This window comes from Larus michahellis, chromosome 10 (assembly GCF_964199755.1).
Source record: "Larus michahellis chromosome 10, bLarMic1.1, whole genome shotgun sequence".
NCBI lineage: Eukaryota > Metazoa > Chordata > Aves > Charadriiformes > Laridae > Larus > Larus michahellis.
Window position 1 is genome coordinate 18001696 of NC_133905.1, and position 20079 is coordinate 18021774.

General features: G+C 42.3%; 2 protein-coding genes across 9 annotated transcripts in view; both read right to left on the bottom strand.

Annotated features, from left to right (window-relative positions):
* Positions 1–4519: 4519 nt before the first annotated feature.
* On the bottom strand, positions 4520–9098 carry MUSTN1 (musculoskeletal, embryonic nuclear protein 1). The gene is made up of 3 exons (XM_074602483.1): positions 8851–9098; positions 5895–6015; positions 4520–4978 (listed from the first exon to the last, which is right to left on the bottom strand). The coding sequence occupies exons 1-3, from the start codon at positions 8857–8859 to the stop codon at positions 4875–4877; spliced, it is 234 nt and encodes a 77-aa protein (XP_074458584.1). The 5' UTR covers positions 8860–9098; the 3' UTR covers positions 4520–4874.
* Positions 9099–9127: 29 nt separating this feature from the next.
* STIMATE (STIM activating enhancer) overlaps positions 9128–20079 on the bottom strand; it is a 39838-nt gene continuing 28886 nt past the window's right edge. Inside the window, exons 5-11 of one of the 8 annotated variants that reach the window (XR_012589302.1) lie at positions 19451–19563; positions 18604–18681; positions 17636–17785; positions 16635–16768; positions 11390–11983; positions 10805–10848; positions 9128–9226 (exon numbers count right to left, since the gene is read on the bottom strand). Coding sequence is in view for 3 of the 8 variants with exons in the window: in XM_074602481.1 (XP_074458582.1) it covers positions 16652–16768; positions 17636–17785; positions 18604–18681; positions 19451–19563 (458 nt within the window). In the remaining 5 variants the exon portion in view is untranslated. Of the gene's footprint in view, positions 11984–12609; positions 16769–16917; positions 17068–17635; positions 17786–18603; positions 18682–19450; positions 19564–20079 lie in introns of those variants that run through there. The other 7 variants (XR_012589301.1, XR_012589300.1, XR_012589299.1 and 4 more) reach the window with 7 other exon arrangements.

The window sequence follows — 20079 nt, forward strand, 5'->3', positions numbered from 1 at the left end:
GCATGTGAAATCCCACAGGCAGATGAACTGGTCTGTGCAACAAGCTGCATTTTTGGATGCATGAATCTCTACCATATCCAACTAATAATTTGAAAGGGCACATCATTAATGCCTTAATGTTACCTCAAGCACTTCAGAGATTTGGAAATTGCCAAGAAGTGCAACATTCACGTGAGATTTTACAGCTGGTGACTTCTTCAAACCTTGTGCCCCCCTGCTCCCCCTGCCCAGCCAGCCCATGAGAAGTACGGAGTGGCCCTCTTGAAATATCCCTTCTTGCTTCCTCTGACAAGCCATAATCCTTGTTTGTCAAATAGCAGAGTCAGTTGTGGCTTGTCTTTAGCTAAACAGTAAAAACAAATTAATCAGACCTTGCCTGGATTCCCTAGGAGGAGAGGCGCTGAGTCAGTGCCTGTACATACACGTATGTAAATGTACAAAGAAGACACAAACCACCCAAAACCAAGCACTTCTGCCCTCGTCTGACCCTCACACAGCTGCGATGTATTCAGCCAGGGATTCTGCAAAGCTGCCTTTAACCCGTGGGCACAGTGGGGCTGTTTGCACAAAAGGTTAGTGCTGGGAGAGCTCTGCACCTGAATTTACCTGGAAACCGAGCGGGACGACTCTTTTCACCTCCTATTTCATAATAGTTTTCATCCAACAGGGATTTTCAGCAGTTCCTTTGAAGTTTTTGTCGGTCGAGGGTTGGTTTGTAGCCCTGGAAAAATAAATTCTCTTAAAAGTCCAATTTTATACACAAATAATTATGGATAGTGTTATACTAACATAATTCCTAAAATACATGCTCACTCATGTGGTGTTTAGGTAGTCTCCTAATGCAACACAGCTCACATGATTATTTAAAAGATACTTCTCCAGCTGAGTAGTTGTGATGTCTGCCTCTTCCACAAAGCATTTTAAACACACTGTGGGGAAATAACTGGGGTTTTTAGGCAGTGGGGTGAACAGACCCTAGGCAGAACCCATTTCAAAAGTTCATCTCCTCAGCTGGGGGAAATCAAGGTGAGAAACTGGGGTCAGGGAGCAAACCGTCACGAGCCCTTCCTATGCCACACATCCAGGGCTTGCTTGTTTTATTGGAAAGCTTTCAGTGTGCTTCATTTGTTCATACATTCCCAGCGCAAGAAAATAAAATGTTTGAAGTCTTGAAAATATCAACAGGACAGGAAAAATAGCATCCCCCGGGGCTATAGTTCAGAGGATCTCTTACTCATATGCAGCTGCTGCATCAGCCCCCAGTTACTGTATGTATTTATATGAACACATGTATACAGGTATGCATGTTAACATCCAACCAGCCAGCGCTGTGGAGAGATGCAGTCTGGAAAGACTCCCTCTCACCATGATTTCCCTGCCTGTCTGCCTTTTGCTGGCAGCTCCAGGATAGCAGACAGCCCTTTCTCAACTAAAACCTGCAGTCTGTCCACATAAAAACACTTTTTCATACTGCGTTTGACAGCATTTCCCCCCTTATAACTCCATGGTGGCTGATACTATTAATTGCCCTAAATTAACACAAAGATCCTGTGGAAATACTTGCATCTGCATTTGCTTCATTGCTATTTTACAGATAAAGCATCCAGGTGGAGAGCATGCTTCCAGTGGCCTTGGATTTGCAAGGAGGTGCTAATGCAGGGCTCAATAGTTTCGAGAGACATTTAGAACTTCACCATAAAGATTCTATTGAGCACAGCCTGGTATTACAAGGCTTGGGCTTTAAGTAACTTTTTTTAAAAACAAACTTCACTTCTTCCAGGCAGACTGTTAATACTGCTTGCAAATACTGTATTGTTTATAGCAGGACTGGAAATATGTATATTTTAACAGAGAAGAACTAAAACTGCTCTACATTTGATTAACTTCTACAACTCATGTAATCTTTAATCCCTTAAAGTGCACAGGTTTATACACTTAGTGGCCTAAGATCCCCAAGAGCCAAAGCTTTAGCTTTAATTAAGTGTATCTATCTGTCATTGGTTTTCTAATACCCACATGTAAAATCGCACATTAAAAAGCTGCTTTAACTGCTCAGATTTAGGCTGTGCGGTCAGTTCTGCCCCACTCCTGGGAGCATGGAGCCAGCCAGCGCCCAGGGAAGCTGTGAAATCCCTCACGCATCCCTGTGTGTCTTGCTTAAGCAGCTACAGGGAAATCTCATGCTCAGCCCTAACCCCAGACTCGAGCACCCTTCCCCGTTCCTGTACTACCCACCAGCGAGAGCCACCCCCACTGTTGTCCAGTGCCCGTTGCTGCTGGTACACTGGGCACCAATCCTGCAGCACCCAGTGCTTCTTACTCTGAGGAATGAATGTGCTGTGAAATGACTTTGGATCGCCTTGCAGGAAGGATGTAAGTCCACTATCGCAACATAAACACTTTTGAGCGCAAAATGATCTAAAAAAATCAAATCCTGGGGCTTTGTTCAGACACTTCTTTGTCACTATTTCTCAGTATGAAATTGAGGGAAAAGGAAGAAAACACGTTTTCCATGATTGGACTTACTACCAAGAATGAAGAAAAAAATGAAAAAAAATTCTTTGGGGAGCTTTGTATTTCTTCTTCTCACCTACAAATATCTCCTGTCCTGCTGCAGCAACTAGTAACTTTTCCAGCACAGCAGAAAGGCTGGGGACAGGGGAGGATTCCTACAATTCCTACAGGAGAGCTCAGACCTTGCTGTCACAAACGGGGAGTGACTTTGTCCCAGGGATATGCTTTTACCTCCGATGCATATTTTTTAGATGAGGTCCGTCTTAAAAGACTGAAAAACAATCCCTGGTCCTGACCACTTACTGTCACACTGGGAAGCATCACAAATAATTAAGCCTGAGAACATCCTGGCAATAAAAGCTGTTAGCAAAATCCCAAGTTTCTGGTAGGTAACTAACTTTGTTTCCCTGCTGCATCTGCGCCCCAAGTCTGTGGGACACAGAGGCTTCTGTGCTTTGCTAAATCAGCACCAACATACCCAAAGCTGGGTCTGAAACACAGCAGCCCCCCTCTCCTGCTACCCAGTCTAGGAAATCTGCGATATTCAGTTGCTTGTGTCGTACGAAAGAAAGTGATAATATTTTGCTCCACTTGTCCCTCTCCATCATTCTTCTAATTACATCCTGCCAACTTCTCATCACAGATTAATTAAGGAGGATTTGTTAAACCTAATGCGGGGACAGCTCCAGTGTTACCAGGGTGGGAACTCCCCCCCGTGTTTTGTTTTGTTTTTATTTTCAAGGCCCTGGAAGGGGCCTTTCTCAGAGGAAACGGCTGTGCTGCGTTACCTGTGAGGAGCCTGGGCCTCATGAGTAAATAGTGTCCAGCAGAGAAAGGAGGCACTATCTTGGCTGCAAATAATAATCTTTGAAAAAGAGTAAAATGGGGCAGGGCCACACACCAGCAATACCTTTAATTTTTTAAGGAAACCTCCTCCTTAAACCCAAAGGAATTGCTCCTGCCTTATGCACATCCCACTCTGCAGCCTCTCTGGGAGCTTCATGGATGTTGCCCTGTTTTATCCATCAAGTGTTTGGGACACAAAAGGCAAAGATTATATTCTTCACAGTGCATAGAGACCATTGATACCACTCTAATCTCTTAATCAGGCCTAGCCTGTGCAAAATTAAAGTAATTCTTTAAATAAAGATAGCACTTACCTTACCATCCCCAGACATGCTGTCAGGGACTCGGGGTGGAGAGGACTCAGGGATGAGAGGATCACTCATATTTGAGCACAAAGATCCAGCTGAGGGGGAAATACTCCAATTTATAACCTTGTGGGAAAACAAGTTTGATGTTTAATGCAGCAAATCAAGATGTAAACAGAGCTGCAAAAAACCAACTTCCACTCAGAGTGGGTTTGCTGTTGTACAGAGACACTCAGCGGGTCATTCAGCAGGAAGACATGTCAGGAGGGACATGGCACCTGTGCTGCCGGTCCGTCACCCCACTTCTCACTTGATCCAATGGCACATGAGGAAAAAGTCACTGGGGAATGGGCTGAAAGCCCTCCCTCGGCACTGGGGCACACTGACAGCCTGACATCTTGCCTCCTGGCAGAGCCGCTTGTGGGCAAAACATGGTGCTTGCTGCCCTGAGGCACCCTGAGCTGTGAGGGGAGAGCCATGAGGGGAAGACCGTGAGGGGGCAGCCGTGGGGGGATGGTGAGCCATGAAGGAGAGAGACGAGGGGAAGGCCACAAGGGGAAGGCCGTGAGGGGGGAGCCATGAAGGAGGGAGAAGAGAGGCAGGCCACAAGGGGAAGGCTGTGAGAGGAGAGCCATGAAGGAGAGAGAAGAGGGGCAGGCCACGAGGGGAAGGCCGTGAGGGGGGCCTGCCGCCCTGTGCACACCCCAGCCCTGAGGGGCCTCGCCAGGGCACCGCTGCCATCCGCACGGATTTGGGTGAAATCTCCAGGTTTCTGTGACACCCCTTCGATCAGCTCCTCCTCAGCTCCCTCTTGGCAAAGGCGCAGTGTGAAGAAATTGCATTGACAGCAAAACTCTGTCCTCTGGATGTTTATTCTTTGCGTTTGACAGATTAGATCACAGCTTGTAACGCCAAAGTGTCCACAAAATTAATCTAAGTCTACATTGAAGTTAGCCACCACAGTGTGCCAAGCTGTGTCGAGCATTTTTTTATTAAACCATTACAGCAAACACCATTCAACACATAATAAAAGAAAGCACATAATAAAAATTAACACGGAAGTTGTACCCTTTGACATGAGTCTATTCCCTACTTAATGACTTAGAGTAGAAATTAGCTACTTAGGTCTACAGTGACATTAGTGTAAGAGGCAGAAATTTCGGAAAACGTTACAACAATCATCTGGGCAAGACACATCCAGCTCCGCCGTCAGCCAAAGACGCTCTTGGCTGGCTCTTTGGGTTTCTCAAAGACTGTTTCGCCCCCCGTCCGATCCCGGCTGAATATGGAGGGTGCTGCAGAACCCATTTGTTCTTGGAAAAGAAAACCAGGAGAGGCAATCAGTGAAGTAGCACACCAAATTTGCCGAGTAAAACTAGTGCTGCTGAAATACATATATACACATTTGATAAATATTTCATCTGTCCATCAACTTAGAATCATTGGGTTGGAAGGGACCTTTAAAGGCCATCTAGTCCAACCCCCCTGCAATGAGCAGGGACATCTTCCACTAGGATCAGGCTGCTCAAAGCCCCATCCAACCTGACCTTGAGTTTTTCCAGGTCAGCTTCCCAAACCTTAAAGCACTCCCATCCCAAGCACGGGACAGCTGACAGCACCTGTAGGTGGTTGCTACCATTGACTGGTCCCAAATCCCTGCAGGTGCTTCAGAAACTTGGAAACTACTGAGGTCCAGGCCATTGTGCTGAAAAGGTGTTAAAATTCATCATCTTTCCTAATACTCTCCCACTGGTGGTGGAAAAGCAACACAAAGACAGCACACCAGGGCTGTTCAGAGCAAGCAGCCACTCTTCTCTCACCTTTTATTCCCCCCCCGCCCCCCCCAAGTTTCTGCTTCATCTCAAACACATCACATTCATCCAATTAAGAGGCCAGAAATCCTGTAGTCTATGACCAAGCCTCCAATCTTCAACTTGGTCAGTTGTTGACATTGGTTCCAGGGCTTGGTTTGAACCCTGGTTGAGAAGGCAAAGTCAGGGCTCTCCCTCCCACTTTGTCCAGACAAGGAGAATGATGGCTCCAAGCAGAGCCCTGTTACCACCTCTTGGCCACCAAGATGATGGGTGCAAAGTCCCTGCACTGCCAGGCCAGGGTCTGTGTGCACAGCTGGCTACTGTTTCAGAGGCACACTCTTTCACCTGAAAAGAGCAATTACATCCATGGTTTTCTTTGGAAGACTGCTTAATCATTTCCATCAAGGAGACTCACCACACTGCTTCATCACTTGGTAGGTTTTGGATTTAATTTCCTGGTTTTTGGACAGGTTTCCTCTGGCTCCTTTGAGGTCTTCTTCCTTCACTGGAGGACGCTTCTTTTTCACAGGTGCTGGCTAAGAAACGGACATATTGCCCACACATCAGTATTTTGTGTTTAGAAGCGTAGGGAACAAAACTACCTTAACGCCAAGGCTACAGCATACAGAGTTGCTAATACATATCACACCTATTTCAATTCTGAGACTGTACACTCAGATGCTCCAGATCTTTGCACAACCATGATTTCACTGCCCTTCCCAAAATCTCTTGCCACTATTGCTGTTCTGAAATTGTCTTCTGATTGTACAGCCTTTGGAAGATACAGTGGTTTGCTTAATTTTATTTTTTTTTTTTAATTATTTTAAAATTTTCTCTGTCCGACCCTGCCTGGTCATTCTGCAAGTACAAAATGGTAATTCAAGAATGTATCCAATATTTGGGAAGGGAAAAATCCTTCATTACTAAGTGGCGCTTGTCAGTCTACTCACTGCTTTGGGAAATGGGTCAGAGACTCTGAAGTCTGGCTTAATGTAGTTGGATAAACTTAAAAGTTGACCCATAGGTGTCGATCCTAAATTTAGGGAACAAAATTATCTGAGCACACAACAGGGTTGTCTACAAGCATGCACTGAGCACATCTGAAACACTGGACTCAGAACCCAAAGAAGGAGAAGGAAATCCAATATGGAAACAGATGCATCATCAGGTGGTGTACTGCAACATCCAAGTACTAATCTGTTTACAGTTTATCTTGTTAGAAGAACATCAGGACAACATTAGTTCATATCAACCTATCCCTACCTTTAAATTAGCACTTCAAAGTCAGACACAACGTCAATCAGCAGCAGTCGGCACCATTAACATTCCCTCTTCAGTTTACTATTTCAAGGAGAGATTGCCAAGGTCCCACCAAGGCAGACCTTCTGTCAGGGTGCAGGGGCACAGGAGATGCGATTAAAAAGAATGAAAGACCCACTCTAACAGATCTGCACACCAAAACATCAACGAGAAACTTCTCTGACCATCACTACATACGCAGGGCTTCTGATATTTGGGTTCTGGCAGTGGTGGAGCCTACTTAAACACTTCTAGCTGCCACCTGTAAAGCTAAAAACAGTTGCAGAGGGAAACAAATCTCCCAAAGGCCTGCGAATGGCTGGAGCAGCAAGTCCCAGGGAGCTTGCAGAGACAGCCCATGCATGCCCAGCTCTCAGCAGGGGCAGGCTGGCTGCACTGGAGCCTTCGGCATGTTTTCCACCAGCTGTAAATTCCCGGGAACGCTCAGAATAGCTTGCTGTCAATCCCTTTTGCATGTGTTGTGGGAAACAAAACGTTCACAGGACCTCTGGGGAAAACACTCTACGAGTGGCCAAAGCAAGCAAGAGGAAAGGGTGGTAGCAAACCCTTCGAAATACACAGCAGCTTTTGGTTGGTTAGCTGGTTAACTAAACATCCCTATAGCCAGGGTTTCGCTTGTCCGTCGGCAATGAGAATTGGCATGTGATGGGAATGGTCCCCCCTGCCCATGGCAGCCAGCACAGACCCGTGTTGGGACCAACACAGAAAAGGGAAAAAAACCCTGTGTTTAAAGGGAAAAACCCATTGTTTTGTTAACAGCAATACAAAATCTGCTCACGTCCTTCACCAATTATTGGCAAGAGGCAATAACTGCGAGGCTTTTTTCCACCAGGACAAGGGGCTTCCTGGGGACAGGGTAAGAAAAGGAGGCACTAGAGATGCACCAAGACACAGCCAGGCTGAGCAGAACTGTTGGATTTCACCCAGTTATTTTAAAATAAAACCTCTCGTGCTTTGGTTACAGGTGAATTTTCCAGCAGGACAGCTGCTGTGGATTAGCTGGCCCCAGCTAAGAAGCTACACAGAAAGGTTACTGGGAGCCACAGAGGTGAGCCCTGGCCCCGCCAGCACCAGCAGCTGCCAGCGTCGCAGCCGCACGACTGCTAATTGCTCCCAACGCAAGTGCATTTATAAGCAGGGTTTGCCAGGAGCCATTCCCAGCTGGCCCAGCAGTGCAGCCTGCGCTTTATCTCCTCCTGTCACAAGTCAGAAAGTGTTGCTTTACAAGATGTACGACTGGTTTTTTTAAGTCTCTTTCTTCGGAGTAAAGAAGATAAGCTGAACTGAGTTACTCTGTGTGGTCGAAGGACTGTGCCCTCCCCGTGTCCTTACTCTCCATCCCACCCACCACGTAAAGCACACTGAGGAGAACTCTGCCAGGCACGCACAGCTTGTGTTGAAAACATAACACTTCTGTGAAAACCTCAACATTCCTGAGCTAATTTTAAGATCGCTTTGAAACAGTGATTATCAGGGAACACAGTAAAGACAAACCATTAATTACAAAATGAACGTCAAAGCATGTAACACAAAATTTCAGTCTCAAATATTATATCCTAAGATACAATTTTCAGTCACGCTCTCTGTTTTCCTGCACGTTACTGCATTAAGCTATACGTAGCAGCGCACTTCAGTATAGCCATGTCCTTTTCAAAACAACTGCCAAAATTTGAAATCGTTGTCTGAGAAAGCGTGTTGGAAAAGCAGAAATCGCTCCTTCTGTGAAATATCCCAAACCAGAGGAGTGGTTTTCCCCCTTCCTACAGAAGTAAAAATATTTATGATAAAACAGAACATTTTAAAACTAAATTAATTAACCACGCAGAGGGCAACTGCTTTCCTCTCTTCATCAAATAATCCCTCCTAACAACTTATGAAAATATATAAACAGAGCATTTAAATACTTCAACATAATCAAACAAGTCAGAGCAGAAAAGCCGAATGCACTGGTTAACGAGAGTAACTTGCTAACAAGCTATTCCAAGCAAACTGTCTAAACCAGCAACACATTTGTCGGGCGCCCTGCTCTAACGAGAGCAGCCTCTCCATACCTGTGACATAACTGCGGTGCTCACTCGGCCGTAATCCCTTCCCAGGTCGTTTCCCGGCTTTGATTAAATCCAGCCGATGAGCTCTGTGAACGCCTGTTTTTTTCCTCTACTTATATAGAGCATCTAACATGAAGTCATGAGCTGGGTCATTTTCCCAAACCAGAACCCCGGATGATTCAGGTTGAGAGAGGCTGTTGTTGCTGAAAGGTTTATTCTTAGCGATGACTAGGGTTTGCAGTATTTACCGCGCCCCGTGCCTGGGGACGGATGGATTTGGGGACAGACGAGAGCAGACAGCTGTGGCAGCGGGACCGTGGGGAAGCCCGATCCACTACAAAATGATTTCCCGGGGAGTCCGCTGGGGCTCTATTTATAACTTTCAAAGGCAAAACTTTGTTATGGACACAAAATTGACTCTGAATCCTCTTGTAGGGGGAGGGGGAAGAAGAAAAATATTTTATGTTTCTTTCTCAGTTTAACAAAATATGCATTCTCTAAACATTATATAAACCTAACATCCAAAGCATAACATTGCGCCCTAAATCACTTTTGCACAGGGATCTTTAACAGAGGAGTATTTTGTGCATTTTGGAGAGTTAATAAAATAGGATATGATTTTACCCTTTCAGTTCTATTGCTGAGTTTGCTCTGACGCTGGTTCTTACACAACTGAGAGAGTAAAATCACTTTCTGCTTACAGCAGTATTAGTAAGTTTAATCACTTCACCTGTCATCCGCATAGGAATAGCTTAGACATGAATAAATTCAGCGCTCCCCACTGTACGTGTTGACAGTAGTAAAACCTTTTCCAGAACTTTTAACAATTTTTTAATTAAGTAGAAAAAACCCACAATACACTCTAAGCATGAATTGTACTTTTTGTTACTGGGAGAGTGTTGGGTGGGAGGTTGTTTCCCTTTTATAATTTATTTTTTTTTTTGCATCATGCAGAAAAAAAAATAATCAGCTTCTGTGATCATACTCAACAACTACAAAGAACCAAGACTCCAGGCAGGTGTGTTAATACGAGAAAGTCAGATGTGACAGACCTCCAAACGTCTTTTACTAGAAATATTGACCCTTGTAGTGGTAGAAATCTGCCCTGGCCTTTTCTCGAGCTCTGCCTGTGTTTTGTTTAGGCTACAGAGAGAAACACAGGAGGTAAAATAAAAGAGGTATTTTTCACTATGAAAACACGACACCAATAGCATAGCACTAGCGCCATACGATCAGGATTTGATTTGTGGGTTGTGAACAGGCTCCGGGTGCCCATTTTGCCTTTAAGCTGAACTCTTTCCAGGCTTGAGAAGATGCTTTCATTTACATGACTATCAGGGGAATTATTTGTAGGTTAAGAAGCAGTTTGGATGTTATGTACTTAGCCATTCCTTACGTTGAATTTCTATTTTAAACGCACAGCTTCGTAAACTAGAGGGAACGTTTCTGAAGAACAGCAGGGGTTTTTTCTGTTGTACAAAGTAACACCTCTCCTTCTCTACTAAGAAGTTTCTATACGGTCCCGTAAGTGTCACTATTCTGATGCTATCTATTAAAACAGGGAAATAAAATTCTGCATGTTTAAAGCAAATATTTAGAATCCTGAACTATTTTTTCCCTTCAGCTTTCAAAATTGCTTCATTTAATTTGTACTACATGTTCCTCACTCAAAAGCAACAGTTATGCTTTCATGGCATTTTAGTTTATACAAACAAAATCAAAACACCTTGTTGTGTTTTGGCTTGCATGCCATTCGGGGGTAGGAGGTGAGGCACCTGCAGAGCTAGACAATATATCCTGAAGTTTCTAAGACATCCCCCATAACCTGGACAATTCTGTTCTCTTTGATTACACATTTCTTAAACCCATTCTGAACAAGCAGCACAACCATTTCCTCTTACAGATCGTGGGCTAATTTTTCCTTACAAAAAACCAATCTAAATCTACAGTTACTTACATTTCAGAGTAGAAATCCTGTTTGCCTGGTTGAGGTCCTGAGATCTGTTAAATGGCACATGAACACAAGATAGGCTCATTTATTTAATAACGGCTATTAAAAATGCAAGTTAACCCTCTTATATTCCACTGCAACATGGAAGGGTTGCAGCTAAAGTGTGGCGATGACCATGGAGTAGTGAACGCGCACACGTCTGGCCACTGTGATCTCCAGGAGACACAGATCTTACAGAAGATTTGACTTCTCCTCCAGCAAACTGCTAACATCCCTCACTGGACTGACAGGCTTCATATGTTGAAGATTATTCCCTGAATTCCCTTTAAGGATGCAGAGGGTACAGGGCTGCTTGTGCATAGTAGATGGTAAGTAACAGGCAAACATTATGGAGGAGTTAGAGGTAGTAGTGGATTGATACTGTGCAGGTCCAGCCCAGCAGAACATACTAAACTGCTCCTACCAAGATAGAAGGGGTGACAGCAACAGCAGCTCAATAAGAACAGAATTTCTACTGTATTCTGGCGTAAAGGTATCAACCTTTCACTATGTGTGGCCTGAAAAAAAACCAAAACGAAAAAAATCGATCACCTGCACATGGTTATGTTACAGCTTCACAGTGAGCCAGCTCCTGTCCTCCACGGTCCCGTCTCACTCCTCCAGCACTCCGGAAAACTGATGGTAGATACCTTGCCATACCTCCAGGGAACCTGGAGAAGACGACAGCATCTTTCTGCCCAGCAAAGCAGAAAAAACCCAAGCTAGGTTACACTCACTTTGTTGGGTATAAGGGAAGGCCAAGTGCTTGCTGCAGGCACTTGGGTAATCAAGGAAGCTGCTTCCCTGGAGTTTAAGATCCAAGTCTGCACTACACAGAGAGCAAGTAGGAGTGATGTCTTCGTCAGACGGAAAACAACCAGCACTGCTCGCCCTGTCCCCTTTGCATGGGTTTGGAAGGTAGCAGAGACTAAAGTAAGCAGGGAAGACATTGGTCATCTCCAGCATGTTGCCCCCTCTGGAGACAGGGGAGAGATGCTACTTGGTTCTACAACTAGACGTCCCCCCGTGGCCCTTTTCTTTCTCCGAGGAGGTACTGCCCAAGTTCTGTGATACAAGGCACTGCACCAGCAAACTTCTCAACAGGATCCTCAGCCATCTTCCCTCAGCTTGCATTTCTGCTACCTGCTGCAAGCAAATCAGAAGAGGAAAAGAAGATAAAAAAGGTTAATAAGTTATTGAATTAGGCCATGCCTCTGCCAAGTAGCAGGACACTGGAGGGAAATTCAAAAGTTTCTACGTTTACAAGTTCTTGTTGCCAACGACCAAAAGGTCTGGCTTTGCTTGAAAAGCCGAAAGCAGGCTGCGATAATCAGCTGCGTGGTTAAAGCATTTTAACACTCCAGAAGGCCTCAGGTCAATGTTCTGCCATCTCAGGAGTTCTCAGATTGCACACCGAAGGTTTTATTTTCAATATGAAAATACAGATGGTTATTATCCACATGCGCACACGCAGAGGGCAAAAACCCTCCCTCAGGGAACACATCCGAGAAGAGCTTGCAAGCATTCTGACAGTCGTAAACAAAATCCGCTAATTAACAGTGTTCCCTCCAACTGAAATGGGACTTGCTACTAAGGTAAATGAATGCACTGAAATTCATATATTATGAAATATACATGAAATTAATATATATTGCACAGGAGAGTGCAAAAAATTAGAGCTGCAGTTCCGTAGCAAAACCCGCTTCCCACAACGGCACATTACAAACATTGAAACACGCATACTTTTAAACAGAACAAGTATAAAACAAGTGTACAAATCTGTAATAAGTCAAACTTTATTGTAAACCATTATACAATGTAATTACATCAGATACCCTTAAAAGTTTAAGGTAACACCACTGATTAAACAATATGGTCCAAACAGAGGGCAGCAGAATACAGCTGTTGGTTTTGCTCACATAGGCTATACTCTGAATTTACTTACAAACAAACCCAACATTCAGTTTGAGACGGATACCCACGCAAGACAAAAACACCTACAAAAGAGTCCCTTTTTTAAAGATACTGCAGTTTTACTTTGTAAAACCATAGTAGTCATTTTCAGTAATTGAACTGGAAACTTTACCTAAAAAAGTTTGCACGCCTATGCTGTAGATCTACTCTGACTTGATGTGGCTGAATTTACTCGCTTTCATTACTGGTTTCTCCTGTAAAAAGCACAGCAAAGTTGCAAACGTGGGTTAGTCAAGCACAGTGGCAGAAATTCCTTGTGATGCTCAGCCCTCAGCAGAGCGCGAGAGCCCACATCTCCCTCCCCAGGCGCAGCTGGAACCGGGGCAGACGCCTGCCAGAGGGCGTCACTTTGCATTGCTTTAATTTGCAACTCAGTTTCTGAGTTTTCCCTGAAGAAAAGCTATAGTACATTTTAGTTAGCAACATTAACATACAGCATTTACCTACTTAAAGTAAGACAAGGGGACCTGAACATATTAAAGCCGGAACTTGAAAACCATGTAATTAGACAACACCGGTGTTTTAACTTTATGCAGATGCATCACAGGTCGCATACTAGAAACAGTTAATACATTTAGGTTGACCATTTGTGGTAAACTTCATCTCCACCAATACTTCTGTGTCTCTTCTCTAAGTTACAATCCCTTTCTCTTACTTTGGCTTATACTACATAGCTTGTTTTCATTAAACAGAATCACTTTTTTTTTTTTTAAGCACAGCCCAAATTAAACCTTTGCTGGGAGTTGTCCTGAAGTAGTTTTACCAGGCATAAATTCTGAGTGCCAATTTGAGGACAATGCAAATGTTGTCACAATGTAATATTATTACTGGATCAACTCTTTACAAAAGATTTATTTCGGACTGTACTGCCAATACATTTCAACGACCAGTAAGACATAGTGAAGCACTAGGCACATACTTCCTTCTCACACATACAAGCTCTTCAGCCAAGAGCACCTGTCCTACTTGTACCTTCTGCAAGGAGAAAACCGCCAATTTTACATTTTCCATCTCTTTCACATGATAACAAAGAATGAACAGAAAAAAAACCCATTTTTGTTATTTGGCTAAGGTAGCGAATAAAATTTTTATCTTAGTAGAGAAAGTTAGAGATGTTTTTTGTCCCCCTGTGAAGATATGCTCCTCCTGTTACTACTGTGGTATTTAAAATACTCCTGTCTCTTTGGCTCATAGTGCTTTACTACATCATCTCACTAGGCATATCAAAATCTCAAACCAAGTGACATTTAAGCACTTAAGACATGAAAAATTAGGCATTCATATAGCTTTGCTATAACCATCTTCAAGAAACTGCTCCGTAGTGCTTTACACTGTTTTGTACTTGGTCAGTAAGTTTGAGGTCTGCTCAAAACAAATATTTTTACATGATTAAGGCCATAGTTTTATACCGACACTTCACAGATTAAACATGAGACTAGAACTAGAAATAATTTTGATAATTTAAGTAACTGGAGAAGAAAAGGGAAAAGGAAGATAAAATGAAAGCTTGTACAGTTAAATTTGTGTGCGCTGCTCAGTTATCTCTGACGGTTGACGAGGATAGCCATGGCTGTGCAGTGGTATGTAGCACATGTTGAATAGCTTTATTTCACTATCTGAAATAGAACAAATCCTGTGCTAAAAAAATAAATGCTGACATCTATGACAAGAGCCAGTGCTAGCTCTTAAATCCCTTTGGAAAAGTGAGCTGTATGAGACTATTCTGTTGATGAAAATGAATTCCTTGAAGTACTGTGCTTTTGGAGATATGCGCCTGCCCAGCGGTAAATAGTCAAGAGAAGTCACACAATCAATGAAAAAAACAAAAAAACCTAGAACAGAGACAACGCTGATTAGGGACATTTCCCCATCCCCTCACCTCCCCCATTTCAGAATAACTCAAGCTTCCGTTGTCATTCATTTCTAGATTTAGTCTAAAAGAGCAACCTGCTCTAGTGGGAGGTGTCCCTGCCCAGGACAGGCAGGGTGGAACTAGATGATTTTTAAGGTCCCTTCCAACCCGAACCATTCTATGATTCTAAGAAACACTAGTACTTAAACTTATTGCAGTTATTACATTTCAGTGCACAGTAACGGAGGTCAGTGGCTCAACTAAACTCACAAACATTAGGTTTGGTAGAATGTCCCCTCTAGCCGGCTGGACATGCTGAGGTGTACCTGAAGTCTCAGAACGTTGTGTTCACCTCGGCAGCCAAGCAGTGAAAAGGAATGCTGGAATAGTGAAAATAAGTACGGGAGCGCACAGTTCAGTATTTACTAAGGCCCAAGAACCCCATTTAAGTGGTCTGGATAACAAATCACATTAAGACCTAGTAAATCTATAAAAAATGTAAAAAAATCTTAAAAAGTTCTGAGCAGTTTTCCAATGAAACTGTTAGGTTTAAGGCTTGGAACATTTTCGATGTTCAGATACTACAACAGATTTGCAATTAAGGTCTGTTGTCACCTCTGACACATTGCCTTGTCCTGCACAAGGTTTAACTAAGGAAAGCTGTCAGAAACAATCATTTATGAAAATACGCAAAGCAAAAGGATGTCACTGAAAACATGTCTCCTAGGTTTCAGATCAGCATGTGTTATCAGAAGACATACACTGAAAATCACAGAAATTCTGTAGTAATGACTGTATTATACCTCTCGGGTTTTTTTAAAATCACTACTAAAGGATAATCAGACTTTATGGAAATTAATCAGGAGATTTTTTTTTTTTTTTAAATGCATTAAATAGAAGATTGCTTTTCCAACAAAACCAAGGGACAGAATTATTTGCAATACTGTAGCACAACTGTTTCAATCAGATCACGGTCCAGCACCGCCGGCCCTATATAAGGAAAAGTAGAAGAAATGTTCCATCTCTTTTGGGTCATTCGAGAGGTATGCACAAGAGACTTGCACAAACAGAAATAATTAGAGTCACCCATCGTTATTCATTTCACGAATAACCTATCACAACAGATTTTTGTTATACACTAAAGTGCACGTTTGTCAAATATGCAAACACCACCTCCTAATAAAAAAGGTAATTTCAAATTATGTGGTCAAAAGCACACTTAGGACTGCATTTTTAGTGATATTTGGTGACTTCAGCAGTGACAGAGAGCTTTTCCCTTTGCAATCCCTTTGTCTTAAACCAGGACATGAGGATAAATAAGATTTTTCACTACAAATCTTTTGACCTGTTCTGCACAAAAAAGGGAACTGCACCCTTTTCTCTGACAAAGAGAATCTTTAAATACAACTGTATGAAAATATAACTTAAATATAAAATAGTCAAATAGATTTGAGGAGCCTTGGAAAAAAAAAAAATCTTTGTTCCACCTATTAGCTTCATAGGTACCTGGTAGCAAGTAAACATTTGTACTTAAAAAAATAACGTTAAGTTACAGCTTGTAACCATAAACTATTCTGCTCTAGGAATTATGCTGCAAAAGCCAGTTTTAGTAATAAAACACACTCCTTTAACTTAGTTGATTCTGATGCGTTTTGCAGAACATCTTAAACTGTATCATCAGTAACCGTAAGTGAAAGATTACTGTATCTGTTTTCTACGATCTTCTCTGAAATGTCAGATACAAATCCCCCCAGCGCCTGGTCCTTAACAACGCTGTGTTTTTCACACACGATGAAAAGACATTCTTGCATAATTGGTCAGTGTGTCTGTAGTGCAACTGAACTGGAAGTCTTCCAACCATTCGCATTCTGTTGGTAGACCTTGCCTTTAAGTCAGTTTGTATGAAAAGGGAGATGCAATTGCAACATTAAAACCCACTGACTGAAGTTTCTGCATGAAACCTGCACATACACAGGTCAAGGAATGTGTCATACAGGCAGACCAAAACGATGCTTCTTTTTCTTAATGGGCTTTAAGTTGGTCAGTCTACGCAGGTCCTCTTCAGCGTCCGATTCCTCCATCTCATCATCTGCTGAAATAAGGATCTAAAAACAAATTACAGCTTCTGAGTAACATGGATCAAAGTCACACTCTTTCTTTATTCTGCTTTTAACCTTTTACTTCTTTTTTTATGCTTGCAAAGCACCTTATTACTTGCTCAAGAAAGAGCTTACAGAACACAATTTGGACTTACTGCCAGGACTATGAAACAACGTCACGCATCCTATCTGGAACCTCCAGTAAATTGCAAAGAAGGATGCATGTGTATTAACCTCTACTACAACCACCGCCTCCAAACCCAAAGAAGTGATTCCAGCACCTCCAGATCAGTGGGGGCAGCTTGCTGTTAAAATGAGAGAATATATAAGCTCTCTATCCGCACTGGTAATATGGCAGTCATTTCATTAAAGAAAACCCCATACAAATAGTACTGTCTATAACACAGAAAAGTTACATTAACCAACTAAAGCTAAAACAACTCACCTTCAGAGATACCACTCATCTTCCACCTGAACTGAAAACTGCCCACTTAGTATAATTTAGAATAAAATTATGCTAAGGCAAGGATGTACATACTTCTCCAAAATCAGGCCAGTTGCCTCCACCAGCTTCCTCTCACAATGAGAACTGCCTATTAGTTTTGTATTCTGTGTGGAGTTTTTTTTAGAAGCATTTGTAACAGTTCACCTGTGACATTTAAATATATTATGTCTTCCTGCCCATCTGGAAGGAAATTCACTACCATGAGTGGTGCGACAATGCCATTTTCTTAACTGTTTTTCAACTGCAAATGCTACTAACTACTGTTCAAAGACAATCAAAGCTAAGTTGACAGTGTTACAATGAAATCAACGTCATGAGGGATGAACTGGATTGATATTGCATCAGTTGCAATAATTAACTCTACATACTTCTGACTCTGACTCCTCATGAGATGCTGCTCTCCTGTATCGGACTTTACTTCCATTTCTTGAATCTTGTCCTGCTTCCTTTTCTTCAAGTTTAGCTTTTGTCTTCCCTTTCTTCATAAGAAAATTATCTACTACCCAGAACATTAATGCCTGTTAAAGAGAAGAGGGAAGTGACAGTTCAGTATTCTTCAGAGTAGCATGTGTTCATTTGGTCAGTATTTGGATAGAATTAGGAAAACTTGACAATAATTCTGGATTGGCCAAACAGGTATAGGCATATAGTCACATGGCTTATTGCACATTGCATTAATGATCTAGAACATAGCTACTTTAGTCCTTTGTAGAAGAATCACAGAATGGTAGGGGTTGGAAGGCACTTCTGGAGATCATCTAGTCCAACCCCTCTGCCAGAGTAGGGTCACCCAGAGCAGGCTGCACCGGAACGCGTCCAGGCAGGTTTTGAATGTCTCCAGAGACGGAGACTCCACCACCTCTCTGGCTCTAGTCCCTAAATCCCAGACTGCTGGAAGAGCATACTTTGGGAAGGATGATTGCACACTTGCCCTTTTCCTCTACTCCATCATAGGTCAGCCACTATTAACTATGGTCAGACACGGGATACTTCACAGTACAGCTATCCTTAGACCAACTGTTTCCTAAAACAAATTTCATTGTAATTTTATAATCTCTATGTCAGCATTTTGTTCAATGTACTGAAGTCATCAGGCCAAAGAGGTCTATGACGCATTTCTGCACCTCTCTGGAGCCTGGTTACTTAGTTCAAATGGATTTCAGCTTTGTAAAATCTACATATCCAGACATTTTATCCATTCTTTAACACCCTTCTCCTTTAAAAATTAATTAAGCATCAAGGCACACTGTGCTTTAAGGACTAACATTAATTAATCAACACATGGCAGAAAGATATCCAAGTAAACATCTCACAGAAGCGTGCAAGTTGTACTAACATTAACAAAGAAGGGAACTATCAGCATGACGATAGCCAGCTCCAACTGGGGGTTCTCTATAGGATTCAATAAAGCTACCTGTAGAAAAAGAAAAAGATTACATTCAGATCATGGCAGCATGTGCACATAACTGGATTAGTAAGTGCAGTTGTTCACATACTAGCTAATGCTACAGAATAATTCGTATGAACAAAAAAAGGACAGCTTTGTAGAAAAGCGAAGTACTCATGACAGCTTATAAATCACCCCAGGTAAGTAGGTGGGGCTGGCAAGAAACTTATCTCTGCCATTTTTGTTTACAGAAGTCTGAGGAGCTACGTTAGAATAATCTTGAACATTTTAGAGCTATGCGCTCCCCAGGAACTTCTTTTAAGTTGCATCTTTAGGAAATTTAAACAGACCAGTGTTTCATGAAACACACAGTAAGGAGAAGACAGAGTTCTAACACCATGCACCATCACTTTGAATATTATGTTGCACAGATTCTGTCAAAATAAGTATTTATCTGGTCATCAGCAACGGCTTCACTAATCCATTGCAAATTACTAAAATTCTACAGTTTAGATCTATCAACAAGACCAGGCAAAGAAAATTCTTTAAAATACTACAAGAAGGAATACAAAATAGCTTTAAGTAAGGGTTAACGACTTAACAAAAGGAAGAACCACTTTTTAGCTTCAAGAGCAGTCAGACAAGGAGATAAGAACAGCCACTACCACAGTTAAATGGCACTGACTGTAGACAGTTACAATGCTTGAGCCAAACCAAGTAACACTATTAGAAGTCTGTTGCTTCACAGCTTCCACCGGAAATTCATTTGTCTGTAAAACGCTGTAAAAATACAAACCTCTTTCCACTGAGGTATAAGAAGCACTATAATGATGATGGTTTTCTCAAATGTCATAATCATTATGTAGAGAGCACACTGTCCCACCCAAGCACCACACTGCACTGGATCCCCTGCAAGAAAGATACAATACAGACATAGGGTTGATTTTACTTCACAGTAAACATTTTAGAAAAGCAGTATGAAGAGGCAGGGCACCTATATCCTCCCTAAGTGCTTTCTCCAGTTTCATTAGCGCTGCTCCTTCCCCACCTTTCAAAAGCATCAGTTAGAATATAACAGGACTTTATCCGATTCAGCAGTCCCTGGTTATATGCTTACTGTTCTACATAATCTGATGAAAGACAGATATAGTTGCATGACATTTGTTTCTCATCAAATTGTTATTTTTCATCCTTTATCATGAAGCATTTAGTTTGATAAAAGGGAAAACTTAATGGAAACATAGCCGGGGAAAAACATCTTTCCCTTCAGTCTAAGCAGAAATGTGATGATTTCTGCCATTCTCCCTAGGCTACCTTAAACATATTTATCCTCTCTACAAAGTTAGTTACCATTACTATCCAATCATCATTGAAGCAACAGGTGCAAGAGCTGCTATGAAAAATTTAACTGAACAAAAAATTCAG

Excerpts from the sequence above, each read along its gene's own strand:
- MUSTN1 (XM_074602483.1), bottom strand. Across the intron at positions 4,979-5,894 it reads CCAAGTGATGAAGCAGTGTG|AACAAATGGGTTCTGCAGCA; the intron begins GTGAGTCTCCTT and ends TTCTTTTCCAAG.